Source organism: Schistocerca cancellata, chromosome 8, assembly GCF_023864275.1.
Source record: "Schistocerca cancellata isolate TAMUIC-IGC-003103 chromosome 8, iqSchCanc2.1, whole genome shotgun sequence".
Taxonomy (NCBI): Eukaryota; Metazoa; Arthropoda; class Insecta; order Orthoptera; family Acrididae; genus Schistocerca; species Schistocerca cancellata.
In genome coordinates, this window is record NC_064633.1 from 527213582 (window position 1) to 527239521 (window position 25940).

Consider the following 25940-nt stretch of genomic DNA (forward strand, 5'->3'; position numbering starts at 1 on the left):
AATGTTACCCATCTGACGATGGGCGCGGTTGTCCGAAACCGGTTACGGTACTGAACCAAATCATTTTAAAACTACTTGTGGCTCGTTGCGTTATTCACTAACACGATTTCAAAATCGTGCAAAGATTACCGACTTACTTTAAATGTAGAGAAAGGTAAAATTACCCACTTGACGAAACGCAATGAGATTCCCATTGCTACAAAACGAATGATTCACAATGAGAATCAGTCAACTCATCCGCTACCTGGGTACGGCAATGTGAACGGATAACCACATCGGCTCAGTCGTAGAAAAGGTGCCAGACTTCGGGTCATTGGTAGGATACTGGATAACGCAGTTTATCAAGAAAAAAGCTTATTTACAGATCAGTAGTACATCATGTAATATGTCTTTATATTCGACGAATTATTCTGGTACAATTCTATCCCTGAATGACGTTTACTAATTTTCTATCTTCATACTCGCAGAATCCATGCGCAAAGTAGTTTCATACAATAGCTATGCCATGAGCGCATAATTATTCTTTGTAGTACTCTTTCTGGTGGTTGTTAGAAAAAAGCTTCCGGGATTGTCTTCGTGCCGATTAGCCTGAACATTGTTTGAAGAATTGTAATCTGAATATTGAGATTAATGACAATAGGTAACTGATACGAAAATGTACGATTAAAAGGGATATATATATATATATATATATATATATATATATATATATATATATATATATATATATATATATATTGCTCCTTCATACAAAAGGTGTGTAACAATTTACATTATTTGACATTTGAGAATTAATGATATTCTTCGATATATTGCGTAGTTGTTAATCAGAAGGGAACTTCCGAAAGACTGGATACGAACCTGCATTTAATAATCCAAGAGCTCCATTACTTCTTCGGAAGGTTAACTTCATCAAAGACAAATATCCGCTTGATCTGAGGTTTCCCGACTGATTATACAACGCTTCCAAAATTACGAGGCATTTTATTTGTACAGATTAGCAGACTGCCGCAAAGCACGAGCCTGCAGAAAAGAAGAATCATCGCCTCATTTCATTTTAACAAGTATAATTTCTGAATCATTTTGAGTGACTGAGTTATGACTGTGTTTCCTATTATGAATGATTGATTGCTCGAACGAATTGATAACTACATAACTACATAATTATATAGATAGGAGGAAAAATTACAATCACATCTTAGGATATTGCTCAAGAGTATGGACCTATACAAATAAGACTAACAGGGGATATTGGACGTAATCAAAGAAGGCAACACGAATGGGCACAGTTTGTTTGCCCCACAGGAGAGCGAAAAAAACTGAAGCCTAGGAAAGCCTACTTGCAAAGTTCTGAGAGACGGTTTTTTGTGGAGAATGTAGAAATAAGCTACATTCCGCTACGTATCGTCCCTGTACGGTCCGTGGAGTCAAAGAATAAGCTTACTACGGCACCCAATGATGCCTTTAAACGGTTGTTCTTCTCGCGTTGCGTCCGCAACTGAAACGGGAAGACGCAGTGGTTAATGCTGCATCGGCAAGTACCCTGTGCAGTGCACCTGACAGTACGGTCGCAGATGCGACCAACTCGGCGCTGAATCCGGTGGCGTGTGGCACGGCTTACCTGGGGCCACGCTGTGCAGGTTCCAGAAGGGCCAGCGACAGCCGAACACTCTCATGGCAGACGCTGCTCTTCACATCCCCTCGCCTCCTCACATCACGACGCCCTCACACACACACGCACACTCACACGCGCACGCGCGCTGCACGGGCAGACAAAGGCGCACCGGTGTCCGCCCGGCGCTGCAGCGGCAGCTAGACTAGCCGGCGAGGCGAGGCGCAGGTTGCCAGTTGCCCGCAGCAGCCGTGGTCAGCGACCTGGCGCGGCGTTGCCGCACTGCAGCGCCGGAGGCCCGCCGGCCGCCGCTCGGGGTCACCCGCTTTGGGCTCGGACGCTGGGCGGCGCGGCAAGGCGCGGACACCGGACGCGGGCTTCCGACTGCTCGGCGGCTGGCTGCACACGGCACGGTACTGGCGCACCTCGTGCCAGACCAGCGCCAAGTGAGCATCTACTCTACACGCTACCCGGTTACTCTGCATCTACATCCATATCCACAAACGATACATTCATGACCAAAATACACCCAAGCACCAAACAAACTGGTATAGACATGCGTATTGGAATCCTAACGCGAATTCTGTACAGACGAATGGAAAAACTGGTAGAAGCCGACCTAGGGGAAGATCAGTTTGGCCGGCCGGAGTGGCCATGCAGTTCTAGGCGCTACAGTCTGGAACCGCGACACCGCTACGGTCGCAGGTTCGAATCCTGCCTCGCGCATGGATGTGTGTGATGTCCTTAGGTTAGTTAGGTTTAAGTAGTTCTAAGTTCTAGGGGACTGATGACCACAGCAGTTGAGTCCCATAGTGCTCAGAGGCATTTGAACCAAGATCAGTTTGGATTCCGTAGAAATATGGGAACTCGTGAGGCAATACTGACCCTACGACTTATCTCAGAAGCTAGATTAAGAAAAAGCAAACCTACGTTTCTAGCATTTGTAGACTTAGAGAAAGCTTTTGACAATGTTGACTGGAATACTCTCAAATTCTGAAGGTGGCACGGGTAAAATACAGGGAGCGAAGGGCTATTTACAATTTGTACAGAAACCAGATGGCAGTTATAAGAGTCGAGGGACATGAAAGGGAAGCAGTGGTTGGGAAGGGAGTGAGACAGGGTTGTAGCCTCTCCCCGATGTTATTCAATCTGTATACTGAGCAAGCAGTAAAGGAAACAAAAGAAAAATTCAGAGTATGTATTAAAATCCATGGACAAGAAATAAAAACTTTGAGGTTCGCCGATGACATTGTAATTCTGTCAGAGACAGCAAAGGACTTGGAAGAGCAGTTGAACGGAATTGACAGTGTCTTGAAAGGAGGGTATAAGATGAATATCAACAAAAGCAAAACGAGGATAATGGAATGTAGTCGAATTAAGTCGGGCGATGCTGAGGGAATTAGATTACGAAATGAGACACTTAAAGTAGTAAAGGAGTTTTGCTATTTGGGGACCAAAGTAACTGATGATGGTCGAAGTAGAGAGGATATAAAATGTAGACTGGCAATGGCAAGGAAAGCGTTACTGAAGAAGAGAAATTTGTTAACATCGAGTATAGATTTAAATGTCAGGAAGTCGTTTCTCAGAGTATTTGTTTGGAGTGTAGCCATGTATGGAAGTGAAACATGGACGTAAACAGTTTGGACAAGAAGAGAATAGAAGCTTTCGAAATGTGGTGCTACAGAAGAATGCTGAAGATTAGATGGGTAGATCACATAACTAATGAGGAGGTATTGAATAGAATTGGGGAGAAGAGGAGCTTGTGGCACAGCTTGACTATAAGAAGGGATCGGTTGGTAGGACATGTTCTGAGGCATCAAGGGATCGCCAATTTAGTACTGGAGGGCAGCGTGGAGGGTAAAAATCGTAGAGGGAGACCAAGAGATGAATACACTAAGCAGATTCAGAAGGATGTAGGTTGCAGTAGATACTGGGAGATGAAGGAGCTTGTACAGGATAGAGTAGCATGGAGAGCTGCATCTAACCAGTCTCAGGACTGAAGACCACAACAACATCAAGTCTCCGAGATCGCTGCGGCCGGCAAAAGACCCTGCAAAAACGGGGCCAACGACGACTGAAGAGATTTGTTCAACGTGACAGAAGTGCAACCCTTCCACGAATTGCTGGACATTTCAATGCTGAGCCATAAACAAGTGTCAGCGTGCGAACCATTCAACGCAACATCTTCCATATGTGTTTTCGGAGCCGTAGGCCCACTCGTCTACCCTTGATGACTGCACGACACAAAGCTTTACACCTAGCCTGCATTCGCCAACACCGCCACTGGACAGTTGATCACTGGAAACGTGTTGCCTAGTCGGACGAGTCTAGTTTCAAACTGTATCGCGCGGATGGACGTGTACGGGTATAGAGACAGCCTCATGAATCCATGGACCCTGCATGTCAGCAGGGGACTGTTCACGCAGGTGGAGGCTCTGGAACGGTGTGGGGTGCGTGCACTTGGAGTTACATGGGACCCCTGGTACGTCTAGATAAGGAGAGTGTCGTAGGACCGTTACTATTCACAATATACATAAATGACCTTGTGGATGACATCGGAAGTTCACTGAAGGTTTTTGCGGATGATGCTGTGGTATATCCAGAGGTTGTAACAGTGGAAAATTGTACTGAAATGCAGGAGGATCTGCAGCGAATTGACGCATGGTGCAGGGAATGGCAATTAAATCTCAATGTAGACAAATGTAATGTGCTGCGAATACATAGAAAGAAAGATACCTTATAATTTAGCTACAATATAGCAGGTCAGCAACTGGAAGCAGTTAATTCCATAAATTATCTGGGGGTACGCATTAGGAGTGATTTAAAATGGAATGATCATATAAAGTTACTCGTCGGTAAAGCAGATACCAGACTGAGAATCATTGGAAGAATCCTAAGGAAATGCAATCCGAAAACAAAGTAAGTAGGTTACAATACGATTGTTCGCCCACTGCTTGAATACTGCTTAGCAGTGTGGGATCCGTACCAGATAGGGTTGATAGAAGAGATAGAGAAGATCCAACAGAGAGCAGCGCGCTTCGTTATACGATCATTTAGTAATTGCGAAAGCGTTACGGAGATGATAGATAAACTCCAGTGGAAGAATCTACAGGAGAGACGCTCAGTAGCCCGGTACGGACTTTTGTTGCAGTTTCGAGAGCATACCTTCGCCGAAGAGTCAAGCAGTATATTGTTCATTCCTTTGTATATCTCGCGAAGAGACCATGAGGATAAAATCAGAGAGATTAGAGCCCACACAGAAGCATACCGACAATCCTTCTTTCCACGAACAATACGAGACTGGACTAGAAGGGAGAACTGATAGAGGTACTCAAGACACCCTCCGCCACACACCGTAAGGTGGCTTGCGGAGTATGGATGTAGATGTAGATGTAGACTCTGACAGATGACACGTAAGTAAGCATCCTTTCTGATCGCCTGCATCCATTCATGTCCACTGGGCCTTCCAACGGACTTGGGCAACTCAAGCAGGACAATGCGACACCCCACACGGACAGAATCGCTACAGAGTGGCTCCAGGAACACTCTTGTCAGTTTAAACACTTCTGCTCGCCACCAAACTCCCCAGACATGAACATTATTGAGCATATCTGGGATGTCTTGCAACGTGCTGTTAACAAGAGATATCCATCTCCTCGTACTCTTGCGGATTAACGGACAGCCATGCAGGATTCAAGGTGTCAGTTCCCTCCGGCACTACTTCAGACATTAGTTGAGTCCATGCCACGTCGTGATGCGACACTTCTGCGTGCCGTGGGTGGCCCTAAACGATATTATGCAGTTGTACCAGTTCCATAGGCTCTGCAGTGTATTACGACCACTGTCCACCGCGAGGTTTGACGCGGCCTGCTGGCGTAGAGGGTACGTGACGCGGTATGGAAAGCATATAAGCGGACCCGAGACCAATGGAGAATCGTTCTATCGACGGTACGGGCCGCAAGTGGGCTTACCGAGCAACGTAAGCGATTTTGACAAAGAGCAGGTTTTATGGTACAGCACCTGGTATCGAGCATCTTGCAATTGGTGAAGCTCGTCAGATTGTTGGCGTGCTACTGTGGTGAGCATCCAAACAAAGTGGTTGAAGGACGCTGAAACGACGAACAGGCCTCAAGGTGTTGGGAGTCAACGCCTCGTCACAGAACGTGGAGATCGGAAGCTTGTCCGCTCAGTAAAGCACTCTAGGTGGCGGCCTGTGGTAGATCTTGCGGAAAGGACAACTCTGGAGCAGGCACAGGTATTTCGGGGCACACCGCTGAGCGTACACTGTTGGATATGGGACTCCGCAGCAGGCAACCTCTAACCGTTACCGGGTTGTTCCTAGCGCCGCTAGCTGTTTTCATCCACGTGATAAACCCCGTACCTCGCGGCGCTTTCTTGCAGTGCACCGTAGTCCCAAGACGTTTATGGATGGCCGTCTTTTCAAAGATGGTTGTGGAACTCGGCTGATCGCTACAGGATGCCAAATCAAATACCTTCCAGCCGTCTAATTCCCAAACTTATTTTATTTGGCTAAGAGTTTCGGCGATTTACTGCGCCATCTTCAGAACCCTGACCGACGATTAGGAAGATTCCACCGTGGTTCTGAACAGGGGCCACATGCAAATACCGGTATCTGAAGATTTCTGCTTGCTATAGCGGTCACTTCAACCGTCATCTGCCGATTGTTGGATAAACATTCAAACCAAACCACTCAAAAAACGCAGGTGGAGTCTTCCTACACGTCGGTCAGGGGCCTGAAGATCGTGTAGTAAATCGCCAAAACTGGTAGCCAAATAAAATACCTTTGGAAATGAAACGGCTGAAAGGTGTTTGATTTGACATCCTAGGACGTGTCGGTGTACTTTTCTCAAATCAGCTGACGGTTGCGATCGCAAGAAGTCAACATTCAAAGCTTTTGGCGTGTGCGTGTACTACGAAAGCGAATACGTTACAGCTGTTTCATTTTGACAGTCTCATGAAGGTTTTTTACTGGGGGAGCAAACGCATACACAATACTCTTCGTAAAATCGATGTTTCAAGGATTTCTTTCCTAGAGTAATACATTTCAAAATTGGATTTCTCAACTATGCCCTGTAGGAATAACACTGTGAAAAAACAACAGAAATATCAATTGCTGGATGGTACCCACCTGTGCACATGCGATCGTTGTTTCAGTGGACGCACAGGCGAATTTCTAAACTGTTCAGCACATTTGTTCGTCTCAGTCGTTACTGTTAACAACATACAGTCAAAAACGAATGTGAAAATATCAAGTGAACTCCTGCGGCTAGTGTGAAACCCTAAACACACTTTGTCAACTGCGAGCTCGTGCGCCGTTCGTCGAGCACTCGGCGCAGCGCCGTCAGGCAGACCGAAAGCAGTTCGCCGAACACCGCCGAGCGGCTAATTACGACTGCAGTGGATGCGGTACCACCGAGACAGGATTGTGGAAAGTGGAAACATGTCGCCCGGTTGGATGAATCGTGTTTCTCGTTACACCAGATCGAAGGTCGTGTCGAGACACGCCGTTACCCAGACAAACGGCTGTCCGAAACATGTATGGGGGGAGGCAGGTCGGGGGGGAAAGCAATATTATGCTATGGGCGAAATTCGCCTGGGTTTCCGTGGGATCCGTGACAGTGTTCGAAAGCACCATGACAGCTGAGAACTAGATGAATAATACTGCGAACCGTCTGCATACTTTCAGTTCTTGCAGTCTTCACCGGCGGCGATAGTATGTCCCAGCAGGATGGATGTTCACGTCACAAGGCCACCAGAATCGCGATCTAGTGCGGGGACTCCCAGACGGTGGTCTGTGTTGAAGTGGTGACGACGTGATTAAGTTTTTTTTTAATTTGTTTAAACAACGGTCACACTTTGAAGATCTGTGGGCAGGATTGCAGACCGAACAGCTGCTATTGTTACGTTCACCTGTGACACTACTATTTCTCATCAATGTCTTTCAAACTATCGTCCACGCAAGTTACCACTTCATCTTGTTTCTTCTTAGTAGTAGCAGCTCCGGAATCTTCTTCTGCGGCCTTCCTCTTACTAGATAACTGCATTTCTTCTGACCATGCCGCTTCGATAAGGCGCTGTATTCGTGACATAAAATTTTCGTATTGTGAATCTTAAGATACGTAGGTTTTTCCTGCTACTAAACAAAGCACCACTCCAAACTTGTAATAAACATTGTACTGAATATTTTTCAATACAATTTTGCACTTTGTATCTTCACCAAAAGACGGAGCGTCTCCATAAAACATCCTGCCATGGAGGTGCCCGAAACAAGATAAGTGATAAATAAAAGAACTGTTAAGAAATGAAGATTTAAAAAATTGAAATTACTGAGTTCAACATTTATTCTGTACCACATGTTGTTTAATTCTGTTAGGTTCATCTTCCTATAAATATGAGAGAGACAAAAAAAAGTATCCCAGTTTAGGTACGCTACATTGTCGAGTCTTCCCGCGGGCGTGTGTGTGTGTGTGTGTGTGTGTGTGTGTGTGTGTGTGTGTTGTTCTTAGCTTAAGTTACTTTAAGTAGTGTGTAAGTCTAGGGACCGATGATCTCAGCAGTTTGGTCCCTTTATTAGGAATTCACACACATTTGAACGCTACATTGTACCACTGGTGGTACGCAACAACATTTCAGGTGCTGCGTAGAAGTGAACAAAACACACAGTTATATTACGTAAAATTATTCTCTTACGACACTTTAAAGTAAAATTATACTGAGAAAACTGACTGATTAAAAGTGGCACCTGTGTAATGTCAAAGGAAATGGATTTACCGCTGTTGATATTTCTTTCTGACCGTGCGCAGGACACAGGAAAGTTGGATTTTATCCTCCTAATCCCTCCCTCCCTTCATTAGTAGTCGCTGCCTTGGCCCGACATGATTTTCTTTTATGTCGGCGATATTTTATCGGGTCTTGTCGGTCATTATTCGAAAGTTTTCGAGCTGCTTCGCAACTGGAGCCAGTCTTTTGTCTCTAGTTTACTATCCTTCATGTTCAGATTATTAATCTATTGCACAACTGGTTTATGTTGAAACTTCCTGGCAGATTAAAACAGTGTGTCGGACCGAGACTCGAACTCGGGACTTCACCCTTTCGCGTGCAAGTGACCGACTGAGCTACCCAAGCACGATTCACGACCAGCCCTCAAAGCTTCAGTTCTGCCAGTACCTCGTTTCCTACGTTCCAAACTTCACACATGCTCTCCTACGAATCTTGCAAGTAGTTGATCGGCAAGACGCAAAAACCGCACGAGTGTTGTCAACATTGAGCAAGAGAGCGAAAATTATCTCCCCCCCCCCCAATTGTTCCTCATCACTGCGGCTGTCGTCGTTCAACCCTCCTGCACACACCTCCCCCCTCCCCCCAGTGTTGGTTAAGACGGGAACAAGCTATACTGGTGCTATGCAGTGCATTAATGTTGGGGAATTCTGCTACAGTGGTCACAGCATGATAGTGAATTCACGTTGACGTCTTGGCCACCAAATTCGCCTGATACGAATCCGATGGAACAAATATGGGACTCTATCGGGAGCCAGCTCCGCGGCTATAAACCACCGGCCCGTAATATACGGAAGTTGCGTAACCTGCGCTTAGTCACCTAGTGCCACACGCCTCTGGAAACCTACCAAGAACTTGCCTGAATCCCTACTTTGCTGAACCGCTGCTGTGCCGCGTTCCAGAGGTCCACTATCACGCTATTAAGCAGGTAGTCATAAAATTTTAGTTCCCCAGCGTGTCTATACTTCGCAACCCACTAAAGCAAATCGTGCAAACATTCAATCAAGATGGGATAGCAAGGACGCAACAATTCAGATTTCAAAGGTGACCATTAGCAGAAATGCAAGTCCACCCAACGGACAATGATGTTCGATGAGAAAAAATGGCAACAGAAAAAGAGCAAAGAAATATGTCGCAAACAGCGACAATAATTCTCAAAAACATGCTGTAACATACAATAAATAAGGTAGTATGAGAGTATCCATAGAAAACTGTATTTCACATTATGAATAGAAAAAAATGTAATAATGTGTCACTGTGCTTCTATAACTATGCTATTTTCTGCATGTTTTAGGTTTAAAAACTCAGTGATGACGGTGATATTTGTTGCCGAAACTAGTTTGTGGAAATAAACAAGTAAACAAATAACAAGGTGTTTTGCATCAAGGCGGACTCAATATCTGATGATGTTTTTTGGACAACTACTTGCAAGGAACAATCATGACACAACTGAAGAAAAAAATTCAAGCGTGAAAAGGTTCTGTATTTGGATACCGCAAGGGTCGATTCTCTCATCGATCTAGCATAATAATGTTTGCATCAAAGACTTTTCAACAAAATCAGATGTAAAACTTGTCCAGTATGCAATAGACACAAGGCTTTTCACTACTGGACAGCACTATGGTCTAATGCATAAGAACAAAATCGTTTTCCAGTGCAAACTGAACTCGCTCCAAACACAAATAAAACCAAATCGGTATATTTTAAGAAGACCAGGGCTGGATCTCACGCAGATACAGGGCCACCCGATTCTATGGTTCCCACAAGTTAAGCATTTCGGGGTTACACGCGACTATGCACTTTTGTTCTACATCCACTGCAAAGAGAACTGGCAGCAGTCTCTTCGTATGGCGATGGCAATGATAAAATTCATCAGTGAAGAACATCAAATATAAATCAAGATTACATTATCCAAAGGAACTCCCCTTTCAGTCCTACTATGTGAGGGCCAAGGGTGTCAAATACCCAAGTGCCAAAGCTACAGGCAGTTGGGAACCGATACAAGACAGTCTGAAAAAGAAAGGCGACTCAATTGTTGCAAAATATGGCCCACCCTCCACATACATTATTAAAGGACACTCCTATCAACAACCTCGTTACAGCTCGTGTTCAGTTAGCACGACGTCAGAGCACCCCTATGCCTCAAACGAAACAAAAATAATTATTAGACTTGGGCTCATCATAAACAGATGGCAGTCATCCGGACGACGACTTCCTGCGTAGTCGGATGAAGGCCCTAAAGATCCATCTATCATCTGATATATTAATGAAAAAATACGAAACAACACTGATTTCACCAATACACGATACGTCCGGCCTCCAGTGAGTGGTTAGCGCGCCTGACTGCCATGCGGAGGACCCAGGTTCAGTTCGCGGCACTGCCAGGGATTTTTCTTTGGTGGGAGGTCTGGAATGAGGTCTACTCAACCTCGTGATGCCAGTCGAGGTTTGAATAACAATTAACGGATGCATTATCTGGAAAGTCGACAACGGCCGGGAAAGCGTTGTGTCGATTCCGTGTGCCTGAACGTGGAAGAGAATGAACACGATGGCCGGTCGGCATCGCGAGCTCCTCTGGGTGTGATAGCCAAGTTGACTTTTTTTCAGTAATGGCAGTTTTTGGTCTTCTTTCATACGCCAACCAAGCGAGGGGAAAATGGTTGTCCGTGAGTCTCTGTATACACTCCTTTATCTTATCTCCACAATCCCAACGCGAGATAATACGATGGTGTTAGCAGAATGTTCGCACAGTCTTTTTCGAATACAGGTTTTCTAAATTGACCCAACAACGTTTTACGAAAGATTCGCTGTCTATCTCGTAAATATTCTCATTTGACTTCTCTGCACACCTCTGTGACACTTTCGTGTGGACTGCGACTATCTGGTAACGATCCAAGTTGTCAATTTCTTATTTACTTCGATGTCTGCTGCCATGTCTATTCGATAAACGGAAAGTTCTACACCATACGAAGATTTGTTTGGACAATGCAATGCTTTACTTATCGTTCTGTTCGAGGTGCTAGGCCGTTCCATTTCTCGATACTGGAACTATGTTGTTGTGGTCTTCAGTCCTGAGACTGGTTTGATGCAGCTCGCCATGTTACTCTATCCTGTGCAAGCTTCTTCATCTCCCAGTACCTAATTGCAACCTACATCCTTCTGAATCTGCTTAGTGTATTCATCTCTTGGTCTCCCCCTACCATTTTTACCCTGCACGCTGCCCTCCAATACTAAATTGGTGATCCCTTGATGCCTCAGAACATGCCCTACCAATCGATCCCTTCTTCTCGTCAAGTTGTGCCACAAACTTCTCTTCTACCCAATCCTATTCAATACTTCCTCATTAGTTATGTAATCTACCCATCTAATCTTCAGCATTCTTCTGTAGCACCACATTTCGAAAGCTTCTATTCTCTTCTTGTCCAAACTATTTACCGTCCATGTTTCACTTCCATACATGGCTACACTCCATACAAATAGTTTCAGAAATGACTTCCTGTCACTTAAATCTATACTCGATGTTAACAAATTTCTCTTCTTCAGAAACGTTTTCCTTGCCATTGCCAGTCTACATTTTATATCCTCTCTACGTCGACCATCATGTTATTTTGCTCCCCAAATAGCAAAACTCCTTTACTACTTTAAGTGTCTCATTTCCTAATCTAATACACTCAGCATCACCCGACTTAATTCGACTACATTACATTATCCTCGTTTTGCTTTTGTTGATGTTAATCTTATATCCTCCCTTCAAGACACCATCCATTCAGTTCAACTGCTCTTCCAAGTCCTTTGCTGTCTCTGACAGGATTACAATGTCATCGGCGTACCTCAAAGTTTTTATATCTTCTCCATGGATTTTAATACCTACTCCGAATTTTTCTTTTCTTTCCTTCTGTTTCCTTTACTGCTTGCTCAGTATACAGATTGAATAACATCGGGGAGAGGCTACAACCCTGTCTCACTCCCTTCCCAACCACTGCTTCCCTTTCATGTCCCTCGACTCTTATAACTGCAATCTGCTTTCTGTACAAATTGTAAATAGCCTTTCGCTCCCTGTATTTTACCCCTGCCACCTTTAGAATTTGAAAGAGAGTATTCCAGTCAACATTGTCAAAAGCTTTCTCTAAGTCTACAAATGCTAGAAACGTAGGTTTGCCTTTCCTTAATCTTTCTTCTAAGATAAGTCGTAAGGTCAGTATTGCCTCACGTGTTCCAGTATTTCTACGGAATCCAAACTGATCTTCCCCGAGGTCGGCTTCTACTAGTTTTTCCATTCGTCTGCAAAGAATTCGTGTTAGTATTTTGCAGCTGTGGCTTATTAAACTAATTGTTCGGTAATTTTCACATCTGTCAACACCTGCTTTCTTTGGGATTGGAATTATTATATTCTTCTTGAAGTCTGAGGGTATTTCGCCTGTTTCATACATCTTGCTCACCAGATGGTAGAGTTTTGTCGGGACTGGCTCTCCCAAGGCCGTCAGTAGTTCCAATGGAATGTTGTCTACTCCGGGGGCCTTGTTTCGACTCAGGTCTTTCAGCGCTCTGTCAAACTCTTCACGCAGTATCGTATCTCCCATTTCATCTTCATCTACATCCTCTTCCATTTCCATACTATTGTCCTCAAGTACATCGCCCTTGTATAGACCCTCTATATACTCTTTCCACATTTCTGCTTTCTCTTCTTTGCTTAGAACTGGGTTTCCATCTAAGCTCTTGATGTTCATACAAGTGGTTCTCTTATCTCCAAAGGTCTCTTTAATTTTCGTGTAGGCAGTATCTATCTTACCCCTAGTGAGATAAGCCTCTTACATTTTTACATTCGTCCTCTAGCCATCCCTGCTTAGCCATTTTGCACTTCCTGTCTATCTCATTTTTGAGACGTTTGTATTCCTTTTTGCCTGCTTCATTTACTGCATTTTTATATTTTCTCCTTTCATCAATTAAATTCAATATTTCTTCTGTTACCCAAGGATTTCTACCAGCCTACTAAAAGGTATCAGATAGATTATATAATGGTAAGACAGAGATTTAGGAACCATGTTTTAAATTGTAAGACATTTCCAGGGGCAGATGTGGACTCTGACCACAATCTATTGGTTATGACTGGAACTACAGTCCGATCAAAATTACTTGATAGTTGACACTTCACAATTGGAACTGGTTTCCTCCAATCAGAGCATTCAACTACACGTCCGAACCGTTAGCAGCGACGAACTGCAACAATTGGTCAATTCATTTCCAATCATGTTCGGCTTATTTTCTTGTTGTGTCTGGTATCCGAATCATGAGTCTGGCACTTTTATTTTGTATTTCATCATGTATGACAACCATACCAAAAACAAGACATACACACAACGATGCTAATGAAATCGCACGTTTCATACGCAGTAATAACCAAACACTACTGGATACATTCGCACATGACGCGATTCAGCGTCACATATACAGTTATCGTAATCAGAGAGATCGGCTTACATTAGCTAAGTTTAGCACGACATTACGTGAGGCCGAATTATTGAATGTTGCAATTCATCGTTGCGACTGTGGTTCCTACAGTTATAAATACAGCTAATTACTTCAAAGTTGTCGAGCGCAATAGTTAGCGTAGAAACTTGATGTGTAGAGGGTCGTAGGTTCGAATCCTGTCAAATGTAGCGAAATTTTCTTTTATTTGTAAATCAAATCCAAGGAGTCTGATTATTATGTTTATTCAATTAATTGGTTTAACTGTAATTTTTTTTTAATTTCTAGTACTATGCCGAGTCATTTTCACCATGGTATTGACATTTTGATTTGCTCTTATTTTTCTTCCTATCATTCTTTTTCCTTCACCTATAATCTAAAGTGCCAACCAGGACTGTTCACCTGTTGGTAAGACGGCATCTCGTGTGAGGACTGTTTCAAGTAACCAGTGACACCCAGGAATTACAGTTTGCTTTTACCGCTAAAACTGAAACTTTGCTGCACAAGATGGCTATGCAAACAGACATATTACGAAATTTTTCCATCTTAAGTTTGCTCGTAGAGGTTAGCTTTAATCGTCGTGAACAAAGTGATCGTGATTTTAGTTCTGCTGCAGACTGCTGACCGCCGTTTTCTCGGATACATTGCACATCACGACGTTGTGGTTAGCTTAGGACAAGAATTTAATTTCAGCGCATCGTCTGCCGCAGTTCAGTGACTGGTCACTTAAAATTAACAGTCGACATAGCATCACGCATGTTCGACATACCTCGTTGCGGCAACTTCCAACGTTGCTCTGCGTTACACATCAACAGCCTTTGCGAAGACCGGCCGTGTTTGTGTGTCACCTATAACCGAGCGGTATGTACCCTGTGTGGCAAGTGCCCCATGTCAACTACCAGGTAACTTTAATCAGAGTATAGTGGAATCTGCTGTTCACCGTGGACACTGAATCGCTGTGCAACTCAGCATTTTTGACAAAGTCATTGTCAATGGTGAAGTAAGCGGTAAGTAGGAGAAAAAATTCTTTTACCGACAGTGTAGAATTTCTTATTTGTACCCTAGATACTACCCTGTTAACTACCGAACCACTCTGCCTACTTGTGATAAAGAGCTGCAAACGCTGGAAGAGTACTCTAGAATGGGTCACACCTGCCTTACAGATGCAATGCACTCCCCCCAACTCTTGCAACAAATACCAGTCTTTCATTCGCCTTGCCTAATACAAGTTTTGTGAGTACGTCGCATTTCATACAGCTTCTTAGTATTCTTGCTAAATACACTCCTGGAAATTGAAATAAGAACACCGTGAATTCATTGTCCCAGGAAGGGGAAACTTTACTGACACATTCCTGGGGTCAGATACATCACATGATCACACTGACAGAACCACAGGCACATAGACACAGGCAACAGAGCATGCACAATGTCGGCACTAGTACAGTGTATATCCACCTTTCGCAGCAATGCAGGCTGCTATTCTCCCATGGAGACGATCGTAGAGATGCTGGATGTAGTCCTGTGGAACGGCTTGCCATGCCATTTCCACCTGGCGCCTCAGTTGGACCAGCGTTCGTGCTGGACGTGCAGACCGCGTGAGACGACGCTTCATCCAGTCCCAAACATGCTCAATGGGGGACAGATCCGGAGATCTTGCTGGCCAGGGTAGTTGACTTACACCTTCTAGAGCACGTTGGGTGGCACGGGATACATGCGGACGTGCATTGTCCTGTTGGAACAGCAAGTTCCCTTGCCGGTCTAGGAATGATAGAACGATGGGTTCGATGACGGTTTGGATGTACCGTGCACTATTCAGTGTCCCCTCGACGATCACCACTGGTGTACGGCCAGTGTAGGAGATCGCTCCCCACACCATGATGCCGGGTGTTGGCCCTGTGTGCCTCGGTCGTATGCAGTCCTGATTGTGGCGCTCACCTGCACGGCGCCAAACACGCATACGACCATCGTTGGCACCAAGGCAGAAGCGACTCTCATCGCTGAAGACGACACGTCTCCATTCGTCCCTCCATTCACGCCTGTCGCGACACCACTGGAGGCGGGCTGCACGATGTTGGGGCGCGAGCGGAAGACGGGCTAACGGTGTGCGGGACCGTAGCCCAGCTTCATGGAGACGGTTGCGAATGGTCCTCGCCGACACCCCAGGAGCAACAGTGTCCCTAATTTGCTGGGAAGTGGCGGTGCGGTCCCCTACGGCACTGCGTAGGATCCTACGGTCTTGGCGTGCATCCGTGCGTCGCTGCGGTCCGGTCCCAGGTCGATGGGCACGTGCACCTTCCGCCGACCACTGGCGACAACATCGATGTACTGTGGAGACCTCACGCCCCACGTGTTGAGCAATTCGGCGGTACGTCCACCCGGCCTCCCGCATGCCCACTATACGCCCTCGCTCAAAGTCCGTCAACTGCACATACGGTTCACGTCCACGCTGTCGCGGCATGCTACCAGTGTTAAAGACTGCGATGGAGCTCCGTATGCCACGGCAAACTGGCTGACACTGACGGCGGCGGTGCACAAATGCTGCGCAGCTAGCGCCATTCGACGGCCAGCACCGTGGTTCCTGGTGTGTCCGCTGTGCCGTGCGTGTGATCATTGCTTGTACAGCCCTCTCGCAGTGTCCGGAGCAAGTATGGTGGGTCTGACACACCGGTGTCAATGTGTTCTTTTTTCCATTTCCAGGAGTGTATTTATACGATGCGTTTTGCGTTCTGTTCACCACTAACTTGGTAATCTGATACTATCGGTTTCTTTCTTTGTTACACGAATTAACTTGCAAGTAACTACATTTGCAGAAAGCTGCAAACTGTTAAAGCAAGTTGGAAATTTTGCCTAAGAATTTCTGTATTTCCATTCGATCGCCTGATGATTCTTTCCTGTTGCGAACAACATCCTTAGCGATCAATCTGACAGTGCTGCTAGCCTTACGTGATGATCCGTGGCACACACCTCTTGAGCATGGTGCTGGCCTCACTGTAGATAAGAGTACAGCCTTATCCATTCGCTGCGGCATTAGGAGCGGGAGGGCACAACATCTTCTGAAAAGATGAATCTTTTGTTTACAGCAAAATAAAATTCCGTAGACCTCAAAAACACTTAAAAGTGTATTGTGCGCAGTGTAGTATTGTGTGGCGGCGAATGATGGAGATTTGGACTGATATGAAATGGAGAAATAGGGAAAATGACGACTCAAAATGTTATTTGAAAAACTGGGGAGGAAAGAAAACTAGTTGAAATTACAGAAATGAGGAAAACATTTCGATTGGGTCACCGTTATCTGATCAGAAGTATCCGGACAACTATTAACGTTCATTAATACACTACGCCTCTATGACGACTTTAACTCTACTGGAGACTCTTTCAGTGAGCTGTGTGAATGTCCGTGGAGGAATGGCAGGCCATAGATCCTCAAGAACCGAGATCACAAATTGTAGCGAAGTTGCACGCTAGGGTGTGGAGTAAAGTTGATGTTCTACTCGTCCCAAAAGTGTTCCACAGGGTTGAGGTTGGGACTCTGGGCCGGCCAGTACATTTTTGGAATTTTACTGTCCAAAAACCATTGTCTCACAGATGCTGTTTAATGGCAGGGTGTACTGCCGTGGCAATAGCTGCGCGCCGTCCCTCTCCTGCACGCAGTACACAATGTTGTAGACTGAATTCATATTTTTGCGCGTTTCTCGTTTTCTTCCAGACAGTAATGAGACCACACACAAAACCCCCATAACGTAATATTACCTCCTCGGTACTTCACTGGTGGCACTATACATCATAGCACGCACCGTCCTCAGGAATTGTTCAAACCCAAATTCTTCCATCGGATTTCCACAGAGTATAGTGTGATTCGTCGCTGCAGTTCGCACGTTTCCAATTACCCACTGTCCAACGACGTCGCTCTTTACTCAAACTCACGCGTCGCTTAGCGCTGACTGCAGAAATGTGTGGCTTGCTAGGAGATGATCGATCACTGTATACCATTATCTCAAACTCCATACGCACAGTCGTTGTGCTAGCTGGACTGTCGGAAGAACTCTAGAACTCGCGAGTGATTCCTTCTGCTAATTTCATCCGATTTTTTTGCAGTCACCGTCGACAGTGCTCGACGGGCTCTGTCTGCCAGTACATGAGGCGTGGCTGGTCCTGATTTAGGTGCCGGCCGCAGGGGCCGAGCGGTTCTAGGCGCTACAGTCTGGAACCACGTGACCGCTACTACGGTCGCAGGTTCGAATCCTGCCTCGGGTATGGATGTGTGTAATGTCCTTAGGTTAGTTAGGTTTAAGTAGTTCTAAGTTCCGGGGGACTGATGACCTCAGATGTTAAGTCCCATAGCGCTCAGAGGCATTTGAACCATTTTTGATTTAGATGTCGTTGTTCCTTCGCGTTTCCACTCACAAGCACTGCACCAACACCCGTCTTAGGCAGCTTTGGAGAAGTCCAACTGTCCCTGATGGATTTGGTTCTCGGATGATTTCCAATGGCTAAACTGCGCTACAGCGTTTGTGGCCTCTATGCTTGGTGTACGGAGTAGACAGCTGCGGAGCTAGCCAATCAGTGCTCAGAATGTTTCCTTGTACCGTACTGCGTAAACTTCTGTCACATTCGAGCACTCTATTGCCTTTTACGCGCGCGAAACTACGACTGAATGATTTCTGTGGCATTGCGAGTGTCCTGTGAATGTTCTCGTAATGGCTGAATAATCTAGAAGTTGCAAAGGCAAGGGACCGTATATTTAAAGTGTACTCTTTCTTCAAACGTGAGGCAACTCTGCTTACTCCGTGTGTGTGTATGTGTGTGTGTGTGTGTGTGTGTGTGTGTGTGTGTGTGTTTTCCCCTTTGGGAGACCCACAGGGCTACGCCCGTTTTGCCTTCCAGCATGGCTCTAATGATTAAAGAAAATGGCGGTTATTATGTACCAGAATGATTGTTTGCTTGTATGATTTTTGTCTCCAATCTATTACAGCCTAAACTGTCAGTTGAGTGTGGATAGAGGTCCCTTATCTCAAACATTGGGGTACGTACCTAACTGGTGAATAAGATCATGGGGCAACGTTGAAGCCATCTTCTCATAGAGATTTTCAGATTATTTATGTGTGTGAAGATGGACCATTCGCCTAACAGGTCCCTAATATTTGCGTTTTAAGTGCACCCGAGATTGTCCATGTCCACACTCGCTGCCAATACAGGACCGCCGGCAGAATGACAATTCTGTCCTTTCTACAGGGTAGCAATTATTGCACTCTAAATAAAATAAAATCTTCATAACTTCTAAACGGTTTGTGTTAGGACTTTCAAACTGCACGGTTGGCCGCGGGGCATGATGGGAATTAGCATAGTTTGCTCATTGGCCTCGGGTTTGCTTTAGCGACGTAGCCCACCATCATTTGGTTGGGTTCGTCAATAAGCAAAATTGCCGCATTTTGGGAACTGAGAATCCGCATTTCGCGATCGAGAAGTCTCTCCACCCTCAAAGGGAGACTGTGTGGTGTGCAATGTCCAGTCACGGAATAATCGGTGCGATATTCCTTAATTGCACAATGACTACCGAACGGTACGTGAAGGTTTTGGAAGATGATTTCATCCCCATCATCCATAGTTACCCTGGTTTCAACAATATGTGGTTCATGCACGACGGAGCTCGACGCCATCGACGCAGGAGAGTGTTTGATGTCCTGGAGGGCCATTTGGGGACTGATTCTGGGGGTACCGAGAGGCCACTGGCATGGGCCTCGATTGGCCGCCATGTTCTCTGGAACTGAACACACGCGATTCCTTTTTGTGGGGCCGTATTAATGACAAGGTGTACAGTAATAACCCCAAAACCATTGCTGAGCTGAAAACGGCCATTCAGAAGGTCACCGACATCATCGATGTTCCGACACGTCAGCGGGTCATGCACAATTTCGCTATCCGTCTGCGACACATCATCGCCAAAGATGGCAGGCATATCGAAGATATTATAACAACCTAAATCCGAATATCTGTAGTGCCGTTTACATGTAGAATAAATTGTGTGCAGACTGTAGTTCGTAACTAATTTACGTTTATTTTCGTACAGTGCAATAATTGCCACCCTGTACTTACAACACAACGCCTCGTTTTATATTGACAGATCCGCCTCTGATGACATTTACTTATTAGTTCCGTATTACCTACGGCTGTCGGGGTATTTTTAACACACAGTGTGCACTGCGAAGAAACTGCATTCAATAAACAGTCATCTAAGGGAAGATTGCAGACGAAAGAGTGACTTGGAGAAGACTTGGCATCCCGGATAGCATTGGAAAAAGACAGTATGACCGACGGAGCCAGGAAGATACACAGAACAGAGGAAAGTGGAAATTTACCTGTCGAGCGCAACACAGATGCACGAAAGAAGAATATACGGATAGTGATGTTAGACACCTTGTTCGGCTTCCTCGGAGCGCGCGCGGCGCTTGTCCGACTTCCGCAGAACACTGGCAGTACGGCAGAGAGCGCCGGGTTGTTCTGCTGGACGACGGCCCCTCACCGGTGTAACGCCGGCGCCGCCTCGCTTCCCACGGACTGCGCCAGGCGTGACCGCTCGTCCGGAAAGCGGTCGGCTGCGACTGCTGGCATCGCCCGCCTACCCGCATCTGTACTCGGCACACCACTGAGAAGTGGGCGCCAGAGGGTACTTCGTTATCACTGCATCGCTTGTTATTGTTTCTTCCCTTTCCATTAGCGTAAGGAGCGCAAAAAGAATAGTTACTCTAACGTCTCTCTGCGCGCTGAATACGGCCGAATGTTTGGGCGGAGTGGAAACAAAACCTTCCTAGATTTTTGTACGAATTTTCATAGCCAAATAAAGAGTTGGAAATAGACAAATAAAGTATAAAATTGGCGAATGTGAGGTTTAGTTTTGAAAAAAAAAATCTTCAAGGTAATCAGTGTAATTAAGAAAAACTTAACTACTGTTTTGAGAGAAAAATACACAGTAAATTACTATCCGAATTTTCGTAGCCGAACGAAGAGTCAGCAATGGGCAAATGGGTTGTGAAACTGACCAGCGTGAAGACTAGTTTCGCAAAATTAAACATTAATTACTTGAAAGTAATCAGCCCAACTTCGAAAAACTTAAATAGCGATTTGATGGATAATTGCACAACGGATTTTTGTCCAAAGTTTCATAGTCAAATGTAGGGTACAAAATGGAAAAATGGCGTATCATACCGATCAGCTTGAAAAATAGTCATCCAAAAAGAAGTTTAATTGCTTGATACTTATTAGTGTAATTAAGAAAAACGTAGCTAGTGATGGCAGGGAAAATGGAAATATTTCTCGAATACCTGCTGCTAGTTACATAAACGAGGCGTCAAAAAATTACATTTGTATAGAAACGGTGAAAAAAATCTTCGTTTCACGTTGGAAAAATAAAACAAATATCAAATTACAACATAAACTCAAACTTTTCTGCTTGTTCGTGATGTATATATTTTTAATAATAACAGAATACCGTCATGTTATATTCTTAATAATAGAATACCGGTGAATATTTATATAATTGTATTTCACGCCCAAGGGACACAACAAAAAAAAACAACTGAAAGTAGGTCAAACTTTTTGGGAAATGATTTGTCTAAGAGAAAGAAATCAAATAGATCAGAGCAACACTTGACGAGTCATTTGGTGTACATGATTTCAAGGGCTGTTCAACAGCGCGTTAAATGTTTAATCTACTTCGTTTCTTACTTTTGGGCAAAATATTTTTTCCAAATTTTTTCAGTCTAATTTTATATCACTATACTTGTTACATAAATGGATCAAAACTACACTACAGTCCATTAAAATTGCTACGCCACGAAGATGACGTGCAACAGACGCGAAATTTAACCGACAGGAGGAAGATGCTGTAATATGCAAATGATTAGCTTTTCAGAGCATTCACACAAGGTTGGCGCCGGTGACGACACCTACAACGTGCTGACATGAGGAAAGTTTCCAACCGATTTCTGATACACAAATAGCAGTTGACCGGCACTGCCTGGTGAAACGTTGTTGTGATGCCTCATGTAAGGAGGAGAAATGCGTACCATCACGTTTCCGACTCTGATAAAGATCGGATTGTAGCCTATCGCGATTGCGGTTTATCTTATCGCGACATTGCTGCTCGCGTTAGTTTAGATCCAATGACTGTTAGCAGAATATGGAATCGGGGGTTTAAGGAGGGTAATACGGAACGCCGTGCTGGATCCCAACGGCCTCGTATCACTAGCAGTCGAGATGACAGACACCTTATCCGCATGGCTGTAACGGATCGTGCAGCCACGTCTCGATTCCTGCGTCAACAGATGGGGACGTTTGCAGGACAACAACCATCTGTACGAACAGTTCGACGACGTTTGCAGCAGCATGGACTATCAGCTCGGAAACCATGGCTGCGAATACCCTTGACGCTGCGTCACAGACAGGAGCGGCTGCGATGGAGTACTCGACGACGAACCTGGGTGCACGAATGGCAAAACGTCACTTTTTCGGATGAATCCAGGTTCTGTTCACAGCATCATCATGGTCGTATCCGTGTTAGGCACAACGCGGTGAACGCACATTGGAAGCGTGTATTCGTCATCGCCATACTGGCGTATCACCCAGCGTGATGGTATGGGGTGCCATCGGTTACACGTCTCGGTCACCTCTTGTTCGCATTGACGGAACTTTGAACAGTGGACGTTACATTTCAGATGTGTTACGACCCGTGGCTTTACCCTTCATTCGTTCCCTGCGAAACCCTATATTTCAGCAGGATAATGCACGACCGGACGTTGCAGGTCCTGTACGGGCCTTTCTGGATACAGAAAATGTTCGACTGCTGCCCTGGCCAGCACATTCTCCAGATGTCTCACCAACTGAAAACGTCTGGTCAATGGTGGCCGAGCAACTGGCTCGTCACAATACGCCAGTCACTACTCTTGATGAACTGTGGTATCGTGTTGAAGCTGCATGGGCAGCTGTACCTGTGCACGCCATCCCAGCTCTGTTTGACTGAATGCCCAGGCGCATCAAGGCCGTTATTACGGCCAGAGGTGGTTGTTCTGGGTACTGATTTCTCAGGATTTATGCACCCAAATTGCGTGAAAATGTAATCACATGTCAGTTCTAGTATAATATATTTGTCCAATGAATAACTGTTTATCATCTGCATTTCTTATTGGTGTAGCAATTTTAATGGCCAGTAGTGTAATAAAGTATCTGTACAGCAACTACGGGTCGATGGCATTGCACACAGAAATTTTCGCTGAACTTCTCACTTCTATTTTACTGGTATTAGTCACACGATGTCAACGTTGTGCAGTACCTGCCATCCAAAGGAGGGCAGGCCACGATTGAGGCTCGCAGACCGTGCCCTGACCCGAGTGCTTAAGCGCTTTGCCTCGCTGAACATTTCCCCCACCGCCATGTCACGCTGTCTGAGCGGGAGGAGGAAGGTAAAAACTGCTAACGCGCCGCATTTAAATGAAAATGCAGTCGCATTGCATACAACTTGGTTTTAGAATTAACATTTCTCAACAACATAGATCACAAACGAAACAAATTTTCACTATTATTTAATTATTTTTGGCGTGCTAAAGACATAATATAATTTTTATCTGGTACAAATTGTCGGCATACGGACAGATGCACACAATCTCACATACTTTCACACTCAAGCTGCCACGTAATTGTGACTTGTTTAGTTTCATAATCGAAAAAAGGTCTTCTACACAAATCTGTCAATCGAAATATTGTAGCACTTCCGCAACCTCATTATGAAAATGTGAAATTACACTTGGGAAAAGCAATGTAGACGCCATGGGTAATTTTAACGTAGAAAGATTTGTCGTTAAAACTGAAATTACCTTGCAGGTCAATTAGTTATATCCGCACATGCACAGGGGCACTTTTAACTGAATGGCAAACAATCTCGAAAAACATATGTATGACTGACATTGTCTTCAAAACCTCTAGAAAACTATTTCTGTAATTCTTTCATGGCCACAATGAATTCTTTAACTTCCACGTTTTCTTTCACGGCAGGGACCTTAGGGAACTGGGCTGTGTTTGTCACAATGTGTCCTTGCTATATCGCAATTTTCTTTTTAAATACAGCCTTATCAAATAAGAAAGAAGTTGTTTTTCGCCTATTAATTTCTTACTGTGGGCAATGTGCACTCAAGTAAGATCTGTAATCCATTCCGGATGTTTTAATTTTCGTTCCTGCACTCCTTCTTCCTTCATACATACAGCAACAGCCAGTTTGAAATCGAAAAATCGTTCTGGGTATGCGCTTTGCAGTAATATATAAGGTTTCCGTACTCTTCCTTCAGTTCCATCAAAGGCTGTTACGAATGACAGTGCAATAATGCATGTTACTTCACAAATTTTACTATTCAAACCACTGATTTCTTTCCGTGCGGCATGCCTGAAAATTGCTTCTTGATGTCCTGAACAATGAATCCCGTCTGTCAATCTATGCAGTTTTCCGCTTTTTCACTATCTACTAAATCCTCAAACTTTTTCTACATGGCACTGTAATTTCTTTTCACAGCAAATTTGCAATACCCGTCGCCTACGCGTCTGCATAAGGGATACTGAGGTCTCTCATTCCTCTCTTCTGTCATTCCCATTGACGTTTAAAGGCCTGTGACGGTAAAACGCCAGATTGCCTCTTTTTGTGCAAACATCCACTGACCTTGTGAACGTCCATCATACCACGAACAACCAGCAAAGGGCAAACAGCACCGACATCACAATTCTGCCGAACTGAAGAAAGTTGTGCTTACGGGAGAATGCGACAGCGCAGTACTAAATGAAATGTCACGCCGCACTCAGTACTCCCGGGAAGGAGCGAGCAAAGTCGGGGGAGCCCAGCCGTGGCCCGCGTGAAGTCTGGCACGCAAGGACTGGTTTTTACGCAGTTCTCCACACTGGTCGGCCCTGTGTCACGTCTGCATGTCTACTCGAAACTACAATCCGCTTGTACGCGCTTACTGTAATCAAGCCTATGTCTCACTACACAATTCCCACCCCCCTCCCCCTTTCCCTTCATTACAAATATTTAAAAAGTGACTGGTCACACTTGCCTGAATTACTTATATTCAACTTCTATTCTTTCGTTTCTTGTACTACAGGGTGACAATTATTGAACTATATGAAAAAAACGTAAATTAGTTACAAACTACGGCGTGCACACACGTTATTTAATATGTAAACGTCACTACAGATATTCGGATTTCGGTTATGTTCAATATGCCAGCCATCATTGGCGAAATTCTGCATGACCCGCTGAAGTGTCGGAACATCGATGCTGTCGATGACCCTCCTGAAGGGCTGTTTTCAGCTCAGCAGTGATTTTGGGGTTATTGCTGTACACCTTGTCTTCAATACTGCCCCACAAAAAGGAATCGAATATGTTCAGATGCGGAGAATATGGCGGCCACTCGAGATCCTTATCAGTGGCCTCTGGGTACCCGAGAGCAAGAATGCCGTCCCCAGAGTGCTCCTCCAAGACATCAAACATTCTCGTGCTTCGATGTGATCGAGCTCTGTCTTGAATGAAGCACATCTTGTCGAAATCAGGGTCACTTTGGATAATGGGAATGAAATCATCTTCCAAAACCTTCACGTACCGTTCGGTAGTCACCATGCCACGAAGGAATATCCACCGATTTTTCCGTGACTGGACACTGCACACCACACAGTCACCCGTCGAGGGTCACGAGATTTCTCGATTTTCATCTACATCTACGTGATTACTCTGCTATTCACAATAAAGTGCCTGGCAGAGGGTTCAATGAACCACCTTCAAGCTGTCTGTCTATCGTTCCACTCTCGAACGGCACGCGGGAAAAACGAACACTGAAATTTTTCTGTGCGAGCCCTGATTTCTCTTATTTTATCGTGATGATCATTTCTCCCTATGTAGGTGGGTGCCAACAGAATGTTTTCGCAATCGGAGGAGAAAACTGGTGACTGAAATTTCATGACAAGATCCCGTCGCAACGACAAACGCCTCTGTTTTAATGATTGCCACTCTAATTCATGTATCATGTCTGTG

The 25940-nt window shown here is 45.0% G+C and overlaps 1 protein-coding gene across 2 annotated transcripts in view; it reads right to left on the reverse strand.

Moving 5' to 3' along the window:
* The window catches only part of LOC126094534 (tyrosine-protein kinase Btk29A), a 366017-nt gene that overhangs the window by 265097 nt on the left and 74980 nt on the right, over positions 1–25940 (reverse strand). The window contains exon 1 of one of the 2 annotated variants that reach the window (XM_049908957.1): positions 1622–1800. The exons of the other annotated variant lie outside the window; for it this stretch is intronic. Within the exon in view, the coding sequence (XP_049764914.1) occupies positions 1622–1676 (55 nt within the window). The 5' untranslated portion in view covers positions 1677–1800. Of the gene's footprint in view, positions 1–1621; positions 1801–25940 lie in introns of those variants that run through there. 2 annotated transcript variants of the gene reach the window in all.